Source organism: Leptonotus elevatus, chromosome 8, assembly GCF_054856555.1.
Source record: "Leptonotus elevatus isolate MCC_2025b chromosome 8, RoL_Lele_1.0, whole genome shotgun sequence".
NCBI classification, from domain to species: domain Eukaryota; kingdom Metazoa; phylum Chordata; class Actinopteri; order Syngnathiformes; family Syngnathidae; genus Leptonotus; species Leptonotus elevatus.
The window spans coordinates 15997986-16020062 of NC_141246.1; the positions used below are offsets into that span (position 1 = coordinate 15997986).

Sequence of the window (22077 nt, forward strand, 5' to 3'; positions counted from 1 at the left end):
TCATACTCTTGTTAACAAAAGTGGGGGAAAACGTTAAACTAATAAAAATAATAAATAATAAAAAATAATAATTTTCGATGTCTTTAGCCGTCAGTGGCAGTGAATGAGTTAATACAAAAAAACAAAACAATAGTAATAATCATGCTATCATTAAAAATCATGGAACTTCAAATTAACTTCAAATTGTTTGCATTTTTAATCATTCAAAACAATATTATGTATATGGTCATTTTATCAATAGCTTGATTAATAATTGTAAAGACTTGTGTTTTTTTTTCCTTTAAGTTTTATGCTGCCTTGATTTTATTTGTGTAAATGTCTCCCATGCTGCCACAGCCATGCTAGATGTCCTATTTTCAAAAAGTTATCGAGTCATAATAATAACTCATAAGTCATAACAACGGTACAGACATGCAATAGGTCTGACGATTTGATAAATTCATTAAACATATCTCAGAAATATATATTTGTTATTACGTGAATGCATAATAATGGTTACCACATCCCGGCCAGATCACAGATCATCAACACAATGAGGCTCCCTCTAGTGGCATTAACAGTAAAGACAGCTTGCATGTCTTAATTCAGTGGGGTACGTTTGTTTGCCGCTACTGTTATTAATCAAATTATATTAAATAAATTATCCATATTTATATCCATCCTTCTGTCCGGCTGTTTCAATTTTAAAACTACTACAGTTAACAATGCACAGTGAATTGCAGTACTGTTTTTTTTTATTTTTTATTACTGTACAGATGTTCGCATGTTTTAGTGTTTCTATGTCATGAAAGTACAGATAAAGAGAAGTTAAGCATGGAATTAAGTAAATGTACTCACCTTTTGAAGTCTGACAGTCAGGTCATGGAGACTGAGCAGCAAGTTGTTTGCAGAGCGACACCGCCATCTAGTGACCTTTTGGGTATTATTGGAAAAAGGAAACAACATTGTTGGTAGTGTAACGTACGTCAGTGTGCTTGAGGCTACTTGCCATTTACGTTAGCATCTTCTTGGTGACATTAATTTATGCATGGGATTGGCATTTAATTGCATTGTTCAAATTAAACTAAGCAACAGGGACCCTTTCCAGGTGCTTCCATTTATTTGTGGATTTCATCTTACTTTCCTCTTCACCATCATTCGTTCCACTGTAACAAGGTCAGTGGGAAAATATTTCCACTTCCAGTTAGCATTGCATTTAGAACCTTCTTCTAAGATGTGAAAGCATTCAGTCACCGTACATGTTTTGTAGGGAGTTTGCACACAAATTTGGACCACCACTTTTAAAGCTCCCCAGTGCCACCTAGTGGTGCAATAAAACACTAACCATTTCTCTCTCTCTCTCTCTCTCTCTCTCTCTCTCTCTCTCCATACCATGCAATTGTGCTTCACGGATAAAGAATTAAAAGCTTTTTCTGTCTATGAAGGACATGTTTTACTAAACTGAAAACCCGCTAAAATCCCGGAAAATTAGGTTCTTGTTCATCAGGCACAATAGGTCATTTGGTCCACTGGGTGACGTCATGTTACCCTTTATATGCTTGCATCCGCAACGAAAAACACTACTATACATTTCTCATACACTCAAATGGGAAAACAATTTTTTTTTTAATGAAAACCTGGAGGGGCTCCTCATTTTACGACTGAATTCCTATCGGTTGGCAGAAACGAAGCCCGGATGCGTATGGACGTCGGAACTCGCGTCGTCATTCACTAATTCCTCTACAAATATTTACGTGAACACCTCCAGACCATGAATATAGAGAAATAAATAAAAAACTACTGTGGTAAATAAGGTAGCCTGTTTGTTCTATTAATGCATCATATTTAGCTACAGGTAAAACATTTGAAGCAACTCTCATCTCTATAAACATTTAAAAAATATATTATTACCTTGAGTGAATGTCATTAGTTTGACCATATTCAGATGCACTCAAAGTTGACTTTCCTGAGTTTGAGATCTAGCAGGAACGTGCTGACTTTGACACCGTCTTTGAAAGGATCCATGCAGCGTGTCATGGTGCCTTTTTACAAACGGTGAACACTTGAGAAAAAGAAGAAAAAAAACACACACAAACAAGACACGCTGTTCTGGATGTTCCTGCAGAGGAGAATTAAGGCAAGTGAAGACAAAAAAAAAAAGGTTGGCAGAATTCTCACTTTGTGGAAGGGCAAGTTGCTGGGGGTTTTTTAGACAAAAAAAAAAAAAAACACTTGGCCCTTGAATGCAAAAAATGATTAGTGAAACGGCTGAGTGTGGTAAAGGCCAAAGCATCTTCAGTGAGGAAAGTCACAAATTGGTGATTAAGACTTCTAGCACATTTTCACTGTGGGGAGGGGGGGGGGGGAGTCAACCCCAAATTATTTACAATAATATGTTGTATGAGCCATCACTAGTAGTATTCTGATTGATATCGTGTTTGTGGAATATGAATTCTGCAGCAAAATCCAGCCGTTTTTATCCATCCCAGGGGGCAGCCATTTTGCCACTTGCCGTCGACTGAAAATAACATTATAGTTGATCAGGGCTCAGGTAACAACCAGTCACAGCCAAGGTTATTTTTGTTAACTAAAACTAATGAAAAAAACTAAAATTCAAAAAACAATTTCGTTAACCAAATAAAATAATAAGGAGCCCTAACCAACTGTGACGTCCTTTTCAGTCAATCGACAAAATGGCTGCCCCCTGAGACTTTGCAACTTAATTCATATTCCACAAACACAATATGAATCAGATTGCTGTGTTTAGATTAGTGGAGGCGCATACAAAACATTATTGTATATAAAACTTTTGGGTTGACATCAATTAAAGTGAGAAGTCTAAACATTGAGATGTCCATGTCATGTAAAGATTGAGTCAATGGTTCAGGTTTGAAAATCTCGTTTTTATTGTAAGTATTGCATTTCCAACTTTGCAACAAAACACGTTCATTAGAGTGCATGTTTTACAAAGGATGGTCACAGGTTCAGAACAACAAGACGACTCCCCACAAGGGACACGTTTCGTCGCCTTGACTTCACCTCAGGGACCCGTTTTCCTCACCGACACCGAATGGAGTGTGGTTTCCCAAAACAAAACAAAAACACTGCAACATCCACTTTTGGAGGGGCTACCTGGACTATTAAAAGCAGAGCAGAACCCGCCTGCAAAGTTAACCACACACACAAAAGTTGCTTGTTTGGAACCAAAACCTCCGAAGATATAAAATGTACAAGGTTTGTCAGAAAAGTTCCAGGACTTGTGGCAAAACCAAGCTACTCACACATTGAATGAAGAAAAAACAACAAAACAAAAAACAACACCAGAGCATCTTTTTGTAGACGTGCTGGTGAATCCTCTGACCCACATTGTGACACAGTCCTGAAACGTTTCGGACACACCTTGTAGCGTTCAGTCAGTCATCTGACACAGCACAGGTTTGTCAAAGCAACATGAGGAGGAAATGGAACCCAAGATGGCTAAAAAGTCACAGAGGGGCAGTGTCTATGTAAACTGCCCCTCAGGCAAAAAGATTGACAAAGAGCGAGCGAGAGGACACTGAGGTGTTCCGACGTGGTTTTGGCATTTTCTGTTTGTAGGATCAAGCACCACTGGTCACTTTCTGATTAGTGCAAACACCCTCAAACTCTACTCTTGTTTTTTCTTCTTCTGTTGAATCCTCGTATGGAGGTGCTGTCAAGTGTAAGACACGTGTTATCAACTAAAAAGACAAATCTAGTCAAGAGTATACAGTCCTCATGTAGGAGGAAAGTGGCGTTTTGAAAGACCCCAGTTTGGGTAGCTAGTAGCTGGCTCAGCATATGCCCGTGGCGATGACCCCGCCCCCCTCGGCTTTCCTCCATCCAGTTGTATAACGTGTGGATGTGAGTATGAACTATATGCCACGGAGGAGGCGGGACTTCCCACTTCCGGGTTTTCACCCATCAACTTTGTTTCTGTTTCCGGTTTGCGACGTGTGGGCCGCGTCCCAGTATTTGCGCTTCCGCCTTTGTGCCCCTCGGTTGCGCGTTCCCGTCAACGGGTGCGAGGCTGCGAGTGTGTAGCGTCTCAGTGTCCGAAGCATTTCAGATAGCCGAGACGCCCTCCCGCCGATGAACGGGAGCGCGCGGTTGGGGGGCGCGAGTGTTGGAACGTGGCTAGAGCAGTGCGGAAACGGCGCTGATGTTTAAAACCCGGAAGTCAAAAGTCCGTGGCATCTACCCCATAGTAGTGTGGGGATGGGAGGGGGTGTGGGTCAACCTCCAAACAAGACAGGTGACTCCAAACAGGCTCAGCAACTAGGAGCAGCTTTGGGGTCATTTACATTTCAAGTGTCCATCGAATAAACATCAAAAGCAAAAGAAAATGGCTACATTATGTTAACCCCCCCCCAATACATAAAATACACGTTTTAAAATAAGGAATGAGCAATCAAAGTAAGACAGGACGAAAATAAGTTACTTTTCCCCTCTCGTTAAGTCTGCTCTGAGAGGGATGTTGAAATAAATATTCAAAAGACAACTCTTTTGTTACAACTCAAAAGGGCAGAAAAGAAGAAAGAAAGAAAAAAAACAGCGGGTGAAGTGCAATTCTTAATGCCAGTGGAGTTGGGATGGCTAATTTTGACAACCCGTTTCTTTTCCCCAACACGTGGGATCACCTGACCATCGGTGGAATGCCATACGCACACACGAAATCGCGCACACACACGCACACTCCAAGAGAATATCACGTGTAATAAATTAAACTCTGCAGCGTCCATCCCGTAACCTTGCGCAGCAGCAGACAGCAACACAATAATCAACTTGTAGGATGTCCAGGCCACGCCCACCACACTTCCAAATATGGACTTTCAAATGCACAATAAACACAAGTCAGCAACAGAGGCAAAAGTTCTATCCATGAGCTCTACTTTTTTTTTCTCCATCTTTAACATTAATTTATTAAGCTATTTGTATGTACAAAGGAAAAAAAATAAAACATGACTTTGCTTCTTTTTGGACGGTCACAAAGGGAGAAACGATGACGAGTTATTGCTTGTTACTGCTGGAGAGAAGGTGGACGTCAATTCCCAACGTATCTTGTTGCTGTTTTTTATTTTGTGCCACGTCAGCTGGAAAGTATTTAAGTGCAGGGTAGCTCGTCGTGGCCGCGTTGGACAGGAATGACTTTTTGTGTGGTGGTCTTGCGACTTGGTGACTTGGAAGCGGACGCTGATGGAGGACTTGCACAATAGCACCGAGTCGAGTGTCCGAGACCAGACAGATTTTGGCGTCTTTGGCGGCGTCGGGTGATGTCACCGCGCGCCGTGTGCTTTCCTTTGGCCGGGCCCGACGCCGAAGCACCCGTCAGCTGAGCTCAGAGCGACTTAATAGCAAAGAGTTCAAGTGCATTGTGGGTCGTGTATGTGTGGCTTGAAATTCACAGAGTTTCATGTAAATTTGCCATTGGCTGAATTTTTTGTTGGAAACTCAGTAATTTGATGAAAAAGTCACCGATTTGCTGTTTTTGTGCTCAGAGGCCAAATCACTATTTAGGTCGAAATTCATGATGGGCGATACCACCAGGCCTTATTTCAAGGTATCAGTACTCGTGACGGCCATTTTACAATAAGGAACTAGAAATTACAAAAATAGAAAATTGCCGTTAATTTCATGCAATTTTAAGAAAAAAATGCTATATTGGGATATTATAGGTATTTCTTTAAAATTATCCATCATTGTTTTCTTGAGGGGGAAATTTTAGTACTAGTGTTATCGGTACTGGATATCGGTGGTTTCTCAGGAGTTGAGTGGTATCAAACCTCCCTAGCTGAAATGATTCCTAATTGGTACCCAGACCCGAAAAGTTTGAAAGCCCCTGTTCAAGACATCAGCTTCCGCTCTAACAGGAGTCTTTTGTTGCAGGGAACACAAGCAGGTGAACAGATGCCGGTGGGCTCGGCTGGATGGGGCGCACGGGATACACCAGATGGGAGGGCAGGGAGCAGCAGCAGCAGGAGGAAGAGGAGGTGTTTGAGGTGGCGGCGTATATTTTCTAGGAGGAGAAGGCAAGTTTGACACTGCAGGAGGAGTATCCCTCGTCGCTGGCCATGCTCTGCAGGCTGCTGTGGTCGTCCAGGTCGCTGGTGCTGGCCGTGCTCAGACTGTCCAGCTCTCCGTGGGAGAACTCGGTGCTCTCCACGTCCACCTCGATCTCCTCTGTGGCAGAAGATAGCAACAAGAGAGCAATGTCAAGTCCCTGAATGGCACTGGCAAGAAAGGAAGCACATTTACTGGTTGATGGTGCGTCATCGTTTGAAATAAATCATTGTCATAAAATATGTCAAGTTTTTTGTTGTTACAGCTCAATTGCTAAGTTTTTGTATTATGTAACATTTGATGTCCTTGATGACTGGCTTGGTGTCCATGTATTGGGGACATTTTTTCCTCCATATCTCATCCATCTCCCCCCCTTGCATTATAGAAAAACGACGGGACAGTAACCCCCCAACTTTGCAGTTTCAGGGTTACAGTCCTGCTAGTTTGCTGAAATTTACTTGCACAGTTTATTACACTTATTTGTTCCACCTCCTATTTATTTTGGGTGTAATTCCTTTGCCAACCATTAGATGGTGGCACTATTTAGTTTGACATTAAATTGGACTAACGTTAAGTGAAAACAAGATCAATATAGTTTTAATGAAGATGACTAAATATCAATCCTTTTAACCCTGCTTTTTACGCCTATAACAAAACGGACAACTTTGGGCAGGATTATTGATGTATATTAATTTTTGAGATGATAAATGTATTGGCTAGAAAAATAAAAACGGGGTTTGTTGACTGTAAACACAAAGTGATGGGCATCATTTAAACAAAAAGGCAAGTTCATGATTGGGCATGGGACAGTGGCTGGCCACATCTGGCGAGGTTGTCGATATTGCTGGACAAATGAAGCTTCATGAAGCACTTGAAATTTCATTTTTATTTTTTTACTCCTCTAGATGGCACTCTTGGTTTAAAGATGCTGTGGGAATTGCACTAGCCTTCATCTTTAAACTAAGAGCACCATCTAGAGGAGTAAAAAAAATATATCGTAAGCGCTTGATGAAGCTTCATTTTACCCATCACTAGTTGTCAAATGCTGAAAGGCCAAAAGATCTTAAGATTCAAAATGTACACTATTGATGATGTGTCCCTAAATGTACATCCTCCACATGTCTTGAGATCCAGCTCCCCCGTGCTACTCTCAACATCAAGGCAGACCTCGTGTCAATTGACTTTATGCCACGTACTTCCGCTGCACGGACTCAGACACATCGATTTTCCCCCCCTCTCCGTCTATCACCAAGCTAAATGACTGCATTCTTCACCCGATCACTTCAAGACATCGCCTATTGAAAATCTTGCTGAACAAGATGAGTTGCATCAAGGAAGTAAATTCATCCATGTCAGCTGCCAGGAAGGCTTCAGGATGCACATGCCAAATTATATTTTTAAATATAAAAGGTGAAGTTTGAATTTCAAGTTAGTAATGCTACATTGTAGTAGTAGTGATGCACCGAATATTCGGCCACAGAATTTGTTTGCCATTTTCGGCATTCGGCCGAAATAAAATTGAAGCCGAAAGAATATGGGCGAAATAGGACGTTATTGTGATGCAAGCAAAAAAAAAAAAAAACGCTGCAAGCAAGCGTCTGTTTGAATTAAATAGCGAACGCAGGGGTGAGTGTCCGCCTTTTCTTCTCGCTGGCTTTTCACCGTGCGAGTTTGCAGCGGTCGGTCGCTGCAGCTCCCGGGGTCATTGCGCACATCGGAGGAGAAGGGCGTCGCTTGGTGTACAACATTTAAGCGGGTGAAAAAAGACAGAACTGCCGTGTACAGGTGAGCCACTCTTTCCCTTTTTTTTTTTTAAATATATATGTGCTTGGTTAAAATGCCAGTGCTAAATAAATATTTTATAATAATATCATCATTTTAATTTATTATAATAAATGCAATGATAGTTAAAATGGGCATAATTTTTTTTATGCGTTTGGGTTTCCGGCCAAGCATTTTTCCTTTTTGTTTTTTGGTTTCGGCCAAACATTTTCATTTCAGTGCATCCCTAGTAACAAGTCCTTGTCCTTACTTTCTTGAGGCCTGACAAAGTCACAGCACAATGATGCTCGGCAGTTGTTCGCTGAAACATTAACTTTTCACTTAGAGCGCAACCTTGACTCATCGACTTGAATGTGTCATGATGATCTCTGTTTTGTTACTATTAGATCAAAACAGCAAGTGACCTTGGTCAGAGTCGGAGCGCTCGGAGCCGAGGGTGGAGCCCACGCTGTCCATGCGTATCCTCTCGCCCTCCAAGACCGCGCCTCCGCCTCCTCCCAGCAGCTCCAATTGGCGCTGGAGGTGCCTCTGCTCACGTTCCAGAGACTCCAGCTGGTACTGGCTCTTCCTGTCCGCTTCTTCAAGTTTCTGGAGGCCGGAGAAAAAAAGAGGGCGGGGTCAAATTGAAGTGCATCGACACTTCAATGTATACGACACACGTTAAATAAAAGAAGATAGAGGATGTGATTCAAAGAAATAGTGGAAGTTAGCTGTTAGCTGCATCAAAATTAATATAAAAAAAATTAAAAAATCATGAAATATTTTACATGGCGTGTAGTGAATCAAACTTTTAGAAAGGAACTACTGAAATAAAAGTTTTCCATGATATTCTAATTTTCTGGGATGTGCCCATATGTAAGAAATGCATACATGCTACATGCTGACTCACCTTTATATGTGCTTTGGCTTTGTTAAGCAGGCCCAGGGTGGTATGGCGGCTGCAGTCCGGTCCCAGAGGTATAAGGGCCTTCAAGCGTTCCAGACACAGCCGCAGGTGAGCCCGTCTGGAGACAAAATGTAAATAATACAGTGGGGAAGAAAATGTGGAATGCAATGCATGCATGTATATGCAATGTTTGTGACAATTAATGCATACTTTGTTTACATTTTGTCATTTCACATATGTACGTTTAATGTAACTAAATGGATATGGTTATGAATTCATCCAATAAGACCAAAAAGCCCATACAGTGGATCCAAAACCTTTAGCTGGAATTAACAGACAGAAAATCGTGTTCAGTCTCTTCACAATGCCCCTTTGTACAGTAGCTGTCCAAGTCTGTTATTTCCAGAATTGGCGGCAATTGGCCTTTTACTGGCACAGTGGGGCAATCAACACACAGAGACTGGCCCACATGTTTCTGATTGTGCCACTGTTTTCACAGACATACAGTAAACTAAAGCAGGCCCACCTATGTGCTTATGTGGCGGCCATGTTGGTAGGGGCAACTTTCCAATCAAAGGGAATGTATTGACATATGTGGTAGGGATATGTGGCGCCGATATTGGGCAATGGGCATTTTGACGAATATCGGTAGCGGCTCTTTAAAAAAAATCTGACGGCCGATTTAAGGTAAATCTAAAACCATTTTAATCTCAAGAAACTCTATTTAAATTTTCAGTTAACTAAGAGATGCTGCTGACACTGGGAACCTTCTGAACCTTTTGTTTTTGTTCGACATTAAACAAAGAAATGTAAAAGTTTAATATTTCAGGTATATTTAAATTTTGGGGGGAAATATTTACTGTAGTAAACGAGAGAGCTATGGTATTTACTTGTTACGTTTTCATTTCACTAACATTTTGTTAGAATTTTAAAAGGATGTCTATTGTCTGATAAAAAAAAAACTTCGACATTTTCAAAAGTCATTTGAAAAGCCTCCTTGACGACTAATAATCGACATCGATATTGGCCCTGAAAAAAAACCATATCAGTATCTCTCTAATATGTGGTGGCCATGCTAGCAGGGGTGACTATCCCTTCAAAGAAAATGAGAAGCGTGAACAAAACAATTTAGTACTCTATTGGGTGTTTTCAGGCCACCAAAAACCATAAAGTATTTCAATTTCAATTGAATGGAAAATCAGCTCAAATGGACGACCCCTCCCCCCATTTAGTCTGCTACATTGAGACTCTACTATATACACAAGGTGTTTTCCCCCCTCTCATGTCAGTGCTAATGAGTGAGTGTTTTAAAAGGCTGAAACACAGATGTCAACCGTTACCAACTTCACTGTGGCGGCAACCAATTTACAGTTGAGTGCTAATGAGGAAAAAGGAAAGCTTTGCACTTCAGCACCTTCACGTAAGGTGTGCCCTGTAATCTTGGGGAATAATGTACGGTGAGACACTTATAGAAAGCAAGAGCTGAACAGTTTCCCGCATTGTCAATAAGTTATAGTGAGTGCCTCAGCAGGTTGGGTGGTACATGGTCCTCTGTTGGCAATTCTCTCAGCCAGCTTCAGTTCATCTCCATAACAAATATGTTTTAAATGATAGGTGCCATGAAGGGAGGAAAGGTGTAATGGCATTTCCTGGACATCTCTCAGCCTATACGTTCCATCATCTCGACAGCACCTTATTGGGTGAGTGTGGGAAGGCCCGGGGTGACATCTATCCTGCTAATGGCCCGGAGTTGAGAGATAAAGAGAGATAATTATGGCTATAACACAATCAGCGCTCCATTAACAGGAGCTGCCCTTTCAGCCCGCCCGAAGGGATGGGTGGAGGGCTATTCGGAGTCTGGGGGGCTCAGTGTAGTGACCCACACTCAAGAGTTGAAAACAATTGGGATTCAAAGCACCAACTACTTTCTGTTGCTTGAGGATTGGTGGAGACGAGTGCAGCCCGGAAAATCAATTTTGAGGTTAACGTTAACATGGACGCCGCTGATAAGAACAAGAGCGCAAACCATTAGAGCAAGGCAAGTACAGCGAGTGTGCGCTTGAACTCGACACGCGCAAGACGAGTGCTCTCGGAATGGAGGAGGTGGTGCCATGATGCAATCTGTGGCGCTTGAAGTTTGGAAGTCACAAGACATGCACGCACGGTATGCTTCTAGTCTGGCTGTTCGCATGATGTCTATCAGTCTGGCTCGGGTCTTTTGTCAACGCCTTATCTTCTACTCACGGGGCCTTGCAAAGTCTGTGTGTGCCTCACATGGACACCCACAGCCCTGCTTCAACCATGTTATCAGCTGACAGTTCATTTCTCATTCCAAGAAGCCTGGCTCCACCTGGGATATGTCTCTAATGCACGGCCAGTTTTCATAAAACAAATAAATAAATTAACAAAGCTTGGTGAAGTGATCGTAAGCCAGATACCTATACTGTCCAAAACCAAATAAAGAGGAAAATGCTACATTTCCATGGTTACGGGCCGCTCAGGACTGTTAAAAAAAAACTGCTAATGCAGTATGCGGCGAGTAATTATGAAGGGGGGAAATTTCACCAAAGAGACAGATAATGAAAAGGCTAAAGTGCAGGTCATGAGGATCTGTCTGGCCAAGTCAAAGTCCAGTTAACAAATTCCAGACCCCAAACACCAAGATGTTGCTTTCTGATCTGAGTAGGACTGAAACAACTCAACATACAACCAAAACACCCACTAACCATCTCTGTTCTGCCTGGACCTCACTTGTCTCTGATCTACAGAGGGACTCACAGAGTAGCACCATGCTGCCATGGTAAATTCAGTTTTGGCTCCTCGCACCAAGATTTCTATTTGTGACTGTGAGGTGTCGCTTGTTGGGCGGCTTTTGCCGAGGCCGTGCTAAATCACAAAAATCATTTAACACCCACATGGCAATGATGTCGTCGTGCAGTCACATAGGGCAAAGACCTACAAGTGTTCCATTAGGTCAGGTTAAGGTCTAAAAACTCTATGGTCAAGTAGACCAACAATAATTCCAGCATCCTTTGTGAAGTGGATGTCAAGTACAGTGGTTCTTAACCTGGGTTCGATCAAACCCCAGGGGTTTGGTGAGTCAGTCTCAGGGCCCCCACTTGGCCATCATTAGCTCCAGGTGATCACGCTACATTGCTTGGCCAAACTGTGCTGCAGGCACGCTCAGTAGCTGACTTTGTGATGGTACATCGTGGGATTTCAAAATTTGAATCCCTTAATACTTTGCCGAGCAAAAAAAAAAAAAAAAAAAGTGGTCAGATGAAGATGTGCAATATGAATTCACATGTATAAGGGAACATATGGAGTTCCACAGGGCTCAATTTTGGGGCCTCTGCTGTTTTCAATGTATCTGCTGCCCCTGAGCTCCATCTTTAGAAACAGCGTTGGATGTTTTTAAGTGCTCTATAAATAGAGAGTTGAGCTCAGTGATAGGAGTCAGCATCCTAACTGCATTATTTGCCAAGGATCACTCCCTTACGCTGCTGCGAGATGGGGAATACAATAACACAACGCTTTTTGAATTCTAGGTGAAAAGGCTGCTCATTTTGTTCACCAGAAAGTCCTATACATAAGTCTGAATTTGGAAAAACAAATCATTTTAATTTTCAATAAAGAAGGGTTCAGTGAATGCGAGGAACAGGTGGTGTTCACTTCAGTACCTCCGACAAGTTTAAGAACCACTGGTCTAGTAGTTTTTGTGAGGGCTGACTGTTGAAAATTATATTGCAGATTTTGGCCATTAAAACAAAAGAAAACAGTGCATACTGTATCTAAGAAGATAACGAATACAATTCACAATGAATATGCGTTTGATCCGGGCTGTCAGGTTGCTATGGTAGCACATCAAAAGACGCACATCTTGTTTGCTCGTGCTACAGGCCATAATTAAAAAGACTGAAATGCTGGTCCTGAGAGACACATTGGCTTTATTTTGTAGAGGTGTACAATTGTTGGTACAGTCTGTAATGTCGAAGCACAACGAGTCCTTGTTCTGTTCTTTTTAACACCGTCTTGTGTACCATGTGATCTCCGGTTTTGGAAAGACAAGTGGCTCACTGGCAGCATGTTGCCTTCAAACACCTTTAATGCGGCCCTTAGCGATAGACAAGATTGCAAAACGTCTACATGGGTTTTGTCTTGATGTCTGGACACATGCCAGGCTCTTGTTGGGAACACTTTGATAATTGAAGAGCTGATCATGTACAGCCAGGAGAAGGACAACCAGTCCGTTTACTCTGACACTGACTGAGCCTGGCAAGCAAGTATTAAAAAAAAACAAAAAAAAAAACATAATTTGATTTGCAGTTAGGGAACAAGTGAGCAGAGAGAGCTGAAAGCGGATGCAGGTTTATCATGAAAGTTTGTCCTGCCAGCATTATCTTAAAATGTGTCACTAAGAGGTTAAAGGCCATGGGCTTGTGGTTAATTGGGAGGCCCTCAATGGGTTTCTAAGCCCTTCAATTGATAGCTTATCATGTAGACCCACATAGTTTAAGTCATTTCCGACGAGTAATATGAGTGGTGTCTTGCTACCATAAATAGTTAGACAGTACATCCAGTGCAGAGTCCCTTCATTCCTCAGTTTGCAGATTCCTGAATGGAGTTCACATGTTCTCCCCATGCGTGCGTGGGTTTTCTCCATGAACTCAGGCTTTCTGGAAATATCCAGTTTAGATTTGAATTTGAGTATGTGTTTACACCGGTGTCTTCATGTTTGTGTGCTTAAGTGTGTTCTTATGTCTTGTGTTTCTGATGGTCCCACTCCCCAGATGGGTACGCAGGAGGGCAGCTCTGCCTTTTGGCTTTGACATGTGAGCGAGGAGCCAGCCGACCATGGGTCACTGCGCTCCACCTCTCCTGCCTCACCTCCCCTCCCAGTCGGTCACATGAGCACAGTGCCTTTTCTATTGCATGGCTTTAATTCATTTCCATCTGCAGCATTGTGTGTATGCAATTTTTGTTTTTTCAGATTCAGCTCTAATGTGCTTAGTAGCAGCTTCACTTGGGCTTTGAAATGTCGGAAAAAAGACTCCAGTGTGGGTTTTATTTTTACAGAAGCACTTTGATTTTCTCCCATCTGGTATATGAGAGCTGCCCACCTACTCTTACAGAACCAACGCACATCACATGTACGTCTCTTTTAGTCATGTTCAAAGAAGTGTGGTTCACCACTCGCCTCGTCCCGCACTCTGCTATCATCCCTGAACACACATATATACGACGAGCAACTGTCCAGCACGCAGCAAAAAGATAATCAAAATCACAACATTAGGATAATTAAGTGCGGTCGTCTCCCTGGTTTAAGAATAATCCAATAAGGGATCAAATGAGTGGATGCTTTTAAATTCTGTTAAATTCTGCAGTCTTGGTAAAAAATGTGTTTTCCAAACCATAATTTCATCTAACATTGGTTCTCTTCGCTTTGTTTTCCCAAATGTTAGTATTGATGTCGCTCAATTTTGTATTTTTGATAGCTTGAAGGTAGTACGAAAGCAAATTTGACTAGATTACTCGCAAGGCTATTTCTGCAAATGTTAATGTACTCTGAATAAATTAGGTGTAATAAAAAACAAGCCTCAGGACAAACATGTAGAAAATTGTAATTCTCTCTCTTTAAAAAGAAAAAAAAAAGTGCACTGATAAACCAAACCGTTTTTCTGCTTATTCAAAGCAGTCTTAAAGCAATACTTAAAGCTAAAGCACTGGTGACAGTGGAGGGAAAAAAAGAATGGCCTAGATTCCAAACTTGTGAATATATAAATAATAGATAACTTCTCAGGCCCGAGATGTCTGACATTATTACTGGCCGTGCTCTTAAAGGCATGGTCACATTTCCAGCCCCAATAACAGTCAATACACATCTTCTCCATGGCAAATCCCCCACACTCTCAAGCCCATTTAACACACACACTTTGACCCAATTCTATTTCATCTAGAGGGAGACAAAATCTGACCCTTCGCCCAGTTATTATACTAATTACACATCAGCACCATCCCTCTTAGAGGTAAATCTACTAAATTGATTTACGAAGGGAATCATAATTATGACAAAGGGTGAGGATCTTCCTGGAAAAGGAAAAAAAAAATCTTTGCAAGGGAGATCAACTTTAAAATCAATGCTCTTAGAACTTCTTGAGAGTCAAGGCTCATTTGAAGCAGCCAAAACCTAATTCACATTGATGACAAAGATTAAAGGAACACATTAAGAGTATTTTGTAATGCAAAGCCTCATTTAAAGCAGTCTAATCCATGTCCACAAAGCACAACATTAAGTCTATGTCAAATTATATCACATTACGGAGGAATGCAATTAAATCAAACCCAGTCGATGTCCACACACAGTTTGTATTACTTTCTTTGCCAAGTGCATTCTTATTCTACTCTATCAGTTAAACAACAGCAAAATCTAAGATTGTTAAAACAATCCAGACCGGCCCTCAAAGGCAAATCTCATGTAAGACCGTTTATTTCTTCCCACCTCAAACGTGAAGAAAGAGCATGCAAACATGTGGCACATGAATCCACAATGCAGATGGTGACATGCAATATACATGGAGAGGGGAAGGGCTTAACTCACGTGGCAGCTCATACATCCATTCCCCATGATGCTTTGCTGTCAATGTGACTGACTGCTGTTGGTCCCAGAAAGCTTACAAACTCTGCCGAGGGCGCATCACTGTATGTATAATCAAGACACCCCTTGACTGGTGCTCTGCCAAGTCCTTCAATATTATGTCTTGGACTAAGACCTGGATCTCTGCAATGCAATGATGACCTTGAGTAATGGTCTTAACTTGGAAAAAAAACAACTAGGATTCTAATTCAAAAATAATAATCATGTTCGCTGAGCTGACTCAGCAAGTAGCTGATTATCTCAAAGAAACCAGGCCATTTTTATACTAAGAATTCCACTGCTACGGCATTGCTGTTTCACATCCCCCACATAGACTTTCTGTGCCTGTGTTTCATGGAGCGGGGCATCCTTCTCACCCTTTCTCGCTCACATGAGCGCACATAGTCACATGTGGCCCGATACAACCCGCAGCACCTGACTGAATAGGCTGTTCATGTTAATGGGGGAACCTACCACTCACTACTACTGGAACAGTCATTAAAGAGCTACCGGCCTGGGCGCGAAACTGGAGCCCGCCTAAACCACAACTTTATTATGTGAACCATAAATGTAAAGTTCACAAAATGGCTCTTACAGATGTGGGCGCAATTATGCGTAGAAAATGTCTGGATTTGGCAGCAAGCCTTTTTAAGCAAGCTAACACGTCTGGGTAGTTATTTTCCTTAACAAGACCAAACTGCTAGCTCATGAAATAGGAAGAGAACCATAATTGAAATGCCAGTGCTCTGTGGGATATTAAGTTTTTTTTTTTCTCCATTCGGACTTCTGTAGTAGCTGGAGATGGAAGGCCATTGAATAAGAGTCAGGAAACGTTGTTGATATCGCTCATTATGGAGAAATTGGATGAAATAAATTGTCAGAGTTAGTCACACAACCCTTTTTCTCATTCTGAGTACTTTCCCCTCTCATTCTATAGTAAGTAGTGATTACCACAGCAAACTACTACAGCAATCAGAATAAGAGTTAAAGTGCTTTCATTGATTTTTGGTGAATGTTTTTGTCATTTAATGAATAGATTTGTCACTTAAATGCCTCCAATTTCTCTATAATGAGAGATATCATGAACATTTTAACTAGTAATTAGTGGCCTACTCTTGATAAAAAAATCAAAAAAAAAATCTTATATCTTATACCATATTTTTCGGAGCTTTAGCTGCACCATATTATAAAGACTAATATTAAATAATTATTTTATTACACTTTAATACATTTTCATACATAAGACACACTGTCAATTTTTTAGAAAATGTTACGATTTTATGTGTGCCTCACAGTCCGAAACATGGTAATTTGAACAAGTACATCCGTTGCACATAATTAAAACGTGTTTAACACTAACATATGTTTATTTTACCAAATTTTAATCATATGCATCCAAACTGACTTCAGTAATTCAGCCCTAAGACATGTTATATAGGGTAATAATAGCAACGTGACAAGATGTGCCAAAAATGAGTCTGTCAAAATGCTTAAAATAATCTGGTTGGACACACCAAGAATTTCAAAAAATCAGATGATGGGTTTAAGAGAAATTTAGTGTTTATGTGGGGGGAAAAAAATACTTTTTGGAAAATGTTTTTGTTTGATATCGCCTATAGAAACGTTGGTTCAAATACTCCTTGGAATTAGAGTAAAACAGTATAACGTGACTATTTCTGGATCTTTTGGTTACATCTGCTCCTTAGGGACAAGTTTCAGTTAAAACGATCTCCCTTGTACGGGCCTAAATTCTAAAGGCTTCAAGTCAACTTAAACAGAGCAAAAGGAACATTATTTTTGCGAAGAGCAGTAGAATAAGTCATGGCCTTTAGTCAATTACTTTTTCCCTGAACTTTTTTAACACGGCAGATTTTAGAGACATTTCACAAAGATGGCAGTCACTTTTCACGCTAGCAAATTCTCCGCTCGCTACTTGGAACTGATGCAAAGAGAGCTCTCTGTACTTGTGAAAGTTATCTTTTGTTTACGGCAAATAAAAGTGAGTCCATCATTTCTCCGTATACATGCAAGATTAGAGGAATAATTTCCCTACAGCAATTGCAGGCTCGTCCCTCTTTTCCTTTATGAAATCCGGACAGATGGGAGAGAAACAGGAAGAGTTGGAGTGAGATAGAGCGGGTGAGAGATGCAGAGAGTGGGGGAGGAGAAGGGTGCTGTGTGTGTGTGTGTGTGTGTGTGTGTGTGTGTGTGTGTGTGTGTGTGTGTGTGTGTGTGTGTGTAATCTGCCCAGAAACTAGCCATGGGCACAAAACTAGAGCCAGGCAAGACCAATTCTGGGTTTTGTAATGGTGAGTCCCATTAAAAAATAATAATAATGATGAAATTCTGAGATGAGCATACTCAGCCATTTGAATGGTTAGATTTATTGTCCGTTAGTAAATGGCAAGTTTTACAATAGTCTATGCTGTAGTATCTCTTTCTTCTGGCTATGATTATAAATACAGGTAGTCCTCTAGTTATGAACATCCTTGTTACGAACATTCACAGATACGAACAAAGGCTGACTGATGTCTATAAAAGCTGTATTTTGTGTGCAAGTTACTATTTAGGTGCGCGCCACATCATACATTATGGTACACTATTATACTGTAGTGCCCCTCTCTGCCACAACCCCGCGGAGCAGCACCGTGCCATTTGCGCCTTTCTGTCTATCAGCCTGAAGCCACGGCACACGCACTCTTCATGCACTCGATATTGGTGCCACACTGAGTACATTTTAGAGGCTCACCTGGAGGATAATTCATGAAAAGCAGCCCTCAGTCGTCTTCTTTATCGGTGTAGTAGCAAAACGTACAATATCTCTTCAGCTTCGAAATCAATTATATCAGACTCGGCGGCCGCCATCTTGACTCGTCATACGCACCAATCACAATTCATGTGCACTTCAGGGACAGTCGGAAAACATAGTATCCTGAGACGGGTACACACAATACGTAAAGCATTCCACTTCAGTCTCACATGAACTCAACTCAATAACTTCTCCACCATCTATGTACAGTTAAGCATATTTATTTTGTTTTTATTGCATTGTACTTTGTAAAGATTTAATGTACAGTACTGTGAGGAAAAGTGGTTCAGATAATGGATGATGGATGGATGATGTAATTTAATGTATGTCTTTTTTAATTTAATTAATGTATTGTATAGAAAGTATATATAATGTATATAATTTAATTTGTTTAATTAATAAATGTTTACATATTTGTATTATTTTATTTTAAAAAAAAAGCGATTTTTGAAACAAAATGTAATGAGATTCGATTTACAAACAAATTCGACTTACAAACAACCTCTCAGAACCCATCGTGTTCATAAGTTGAGGACTACCTGTACTGATTGGATGGAAATGGAATACTCGTCCACCCATGTCCTGACTAAAGATGCAAAATGACTGCCTTTGAGCAGAGTGATAACAAGTGTATGTTCTTCTCACTCACCTTCAGCTATGCCAAACTCACTGGATGGAACTAATATTGACAAGTGAAGGGATTCCATGGGAACAGTGATGGTTACTGAGTATATTGTGCTTACATGACAGCAAACTTGAAGGAAATGTAGTAGAGCAGTGAAATTTATGGCAGCAATTGGATGGTTGGGTGGGTGGGTGTTTCTAGGACTTTGGATAGCTGTGAGCATGCAGTTGTGACCTCAATCCCCAAATGGAGATTTATTACGTAGAAGAATATTTTGGTTTAGCATGAATGCATCCTAGCAAACTGCATATATTCAGCACAATATTTCAAACTGGAGACAATTAAATGTTAAAAGAAAGAACTTCCTACCCTGCCAAACCAATGCCATGGTCACAAAGTAGTAAATACAGTGAAACCCCAGCTGATCAATAGGGAGATGAATGTTGTCAAGTTAACTGCTGAGGCTACCCTGAGCCACAAAGAGTATGTAACATGTCTTATGGAAACTAATGGGAAAAAGTGGAACTATGGGAGAAAAAAATATCCGGATAAAACAATAGAGCAGCAACTGACCCTCCTCAAGCAGCGCTCGCAGGCAAAAACACGTGCTTACACACACAAATGCTCGTGTAAAGTTCACTGGTGAGGGAGGAGAGCAGGGGGGCGGCGGGGGAATGTGCTAGCTGCATGACAGGGCCAAGAGACTCCGGGGCTGAAACCCATCACTAACTCATGGATTAGTTCACACATGCACACTGCCTTTTAATCTGCTCCAATGAGAAACAAACAAGGAAAAAAAAGAAAAAAGGGGAGACCACAGACAAAGAGGTGGAGAGAGGTCGAAGCTTAAAAACGACAACAAACAAGCATGTATGAAAACAATTGCATATAACACCCAAATCTCCTTCATAATCGCACATACAAATCATGTAATTTGATATTCACTCATCCCCTAAACCCTGTACCTCATATTTCTAAACATGTAACAACTTGAATAAGCAATATATTAAATATAACATCTCCTTTTGTCTTCCAATATGATTTGATGCAGCCCTCCAAACACCACAGATGAACTCAAACTTTCCCTTTTAGTCCTGTGTGACCCAAGGGGTATAGGGCAGGAGCTTTAGATTAGAGCACTAATATGGATGGGCTTCTAAAATGAGTCTGATGAGAAAAAAAGGAGAAAAAAACAGATTTGACCAGATGTTGGCTCTGGGGGATGGTAGTATAATACATGTGGATGCATTTTATCATGTTCACCAGTGGCTGGGGATATGTATGTAATCCAAATGTAAGAACTAAAGTGCAAATACATCCATGTGTTAAAGTCAGTTATATTTTTTCCCACTGTCCCAGTTGACTGGGATGGTCGCACCGAGTCATGTGGATTTGGGTTTTGATTAATTCTGTAAACCTTGTCACAGAACTCTGAGGAGATCACTCATATTTTGGGTTGCAAAATTTAGGGACATATTATATTCTTCACAGGTGGCCCATTCAATCCATCTTCAGAATCATCCAAGGACCACCTATCTGCAGAGTTCTTCAAATGACCTCCCAGCTAACTCTCCTTTGTCAGCAAATGTGTTGTGAATTTTCAGAGCAGTACTCTCAATGCAGAATTAAACGGTGTATTTTGTGTTCTTTACTGTACACTGCAACACTACCTTTTACTTCCAGAGGCAAGCCCACCTTCTATCCACAAAGGTGCCCAATTCCAGTAATCCTAGACCAGGGTTCACCAATTCAGGTCCTCGAGGTCCGAAGTCCTGCAGGTATTAGATGTTTCCGCCTACCAACACACCCGATACTAAAGATCAGGATCGTTATCAGGCATGCTGATTATAAGAATCAGGTGTGCTAGTAGGCGGAAACATCTAAAACCTGAAGGTCTGTGGACCTTGAGGACTGCAATTGGTGAACCCTGTCCTAGACCAATCTCTTCCACTGGGCATGCCACGCATGGCCTCATTGCTAATCATCCACTTCAGACAACATTTGTAACGGAACTCCATTGGAGTAGCGCCGTCAACCTGGATTTGAACTCAGCTCTATCCTCGCAGACTGAATATGTCACAGAGAGTCTGTGTAGAAACCAGCAACGCTCACTCCCCACTTCAGCCACATACACGATTAACAATTGCGCTTGGACAACAGAGTAATACACTTATAGGAAATAAAAAAATAAAAAAGAGAATACGGACTTTGTTTCAACTTTGCAAGGTCAGACTCTTCCCAGAAAAGGGCCTAATACTGTTTCCACAAAATTGGGGACATTACAGTGGGTTTCAATATTGTGCCCATTTAGGGTATGAGGAGATTGCTTGCTTTGCCCTGTTAGCAGACAAGTCATTTAGTTTTACTGGTATTAACAATCCCCCCCCCAACGTTGTGTTAATTGCAACTGCTGTGGAAGCAAGCAAGGCAGTTTAATAGGAATAAGGAGTGACAACCTTTTTCACTGCTCATTCATCGCAAAGCTCTCATTGGTGCACAGCTAACCTATGTGATTGGTCAGAAGGCAGTGGTGTTTTCTCCCTGTTGCCCCAGCTGTAAGTCTAAAAATAGAAGCTGTAGTCAGATTTTGTCTAATTGAGTCGTGTTTCTTCTGCAAGCATCCTATTTTCATTTATTTCTGTCTTGTTTCATGGTCTGTCCTCTAAACTCCCAACCATCTCCTTATGGTACAGATTCAGTTAGTTCAGCAGAAAACATGACGATCTGTTCTAGGAAGGGGGATTGAAAAACCTTAGTACTCCCTGCAACAGTAACTTTGTTCATTTTCCAAGAACCCAGACAAAATGTTTTCATGGGACATGTTGGACAACCCACAATGTGACGGAAATACAGCATTGCCGTACATCTGGGCATAAAGTCACGCTCCTGGGTTGAATCATTTGAACGCACACTTTTCCCCTGGAAATCCTGGGTTTCAGCTTGCCGACTGCCTGCTAATTATAGCCATGTTCTGTTTGATTATATTGTTCTGCTAAATGCTGTCAGAATGCACATACTTCAGGTGGCATAAAGGCACAATAAGAAGACAGACAGGTTTCATACTCCAATATTAAATTCACCTTGTTCTCAGCTTTCATTCTGTCAGAGAAGCAATGGGGTATTAAACTAATAAAAGGCTATTAATATTTCCAAATGTCTGACCAACTGTACTTCTCTACCATTACTTCTAGTGAAAGAGCCTACATTTGACTTCTTGGTGTCTTTTCAGACCTATTGATTTTGATACTTGTGCAGATAAAGGCAAAATCTTCTGAGGTTACGTT

The 22077-nt window shown here is 41.2% G+C and overlaps 1 protein-coding gene across 2 annotated transcripts in view; it reads right to left on the bottom strand.

Moving 5' to 3' along the window:
• Positions 1-2861: 2861 nt before the first annotated feature.
• The window catches only part of mxi1 (max interactor 1, dimerization protein), a 32215-nt gene continuing 12999 nt past the window's right edge, over positions 2862-22077 (bottom strand). For both annotated transcript variants that reach the window (XM_086083341.1, XM_086083342.1), the window contains exons 4-6: positions 8729-8843; positions 8244-8427; positions 2862-6177 (exon numbers count right to left, since the gene is read on the bottom strand). In XM_086083341.1, coding sequence (XP_085939467.1) covers positions 6014-6177; positions 8244-8427; positions 8729-8843 — 463 coding nt within the window. In that variant the 3' untranslated portion in view covers positions 2862-6013. The remainder of the gene's footprint in view (positions 6178-8243; positions 8428-8728; positions 8844-22077) is intronic.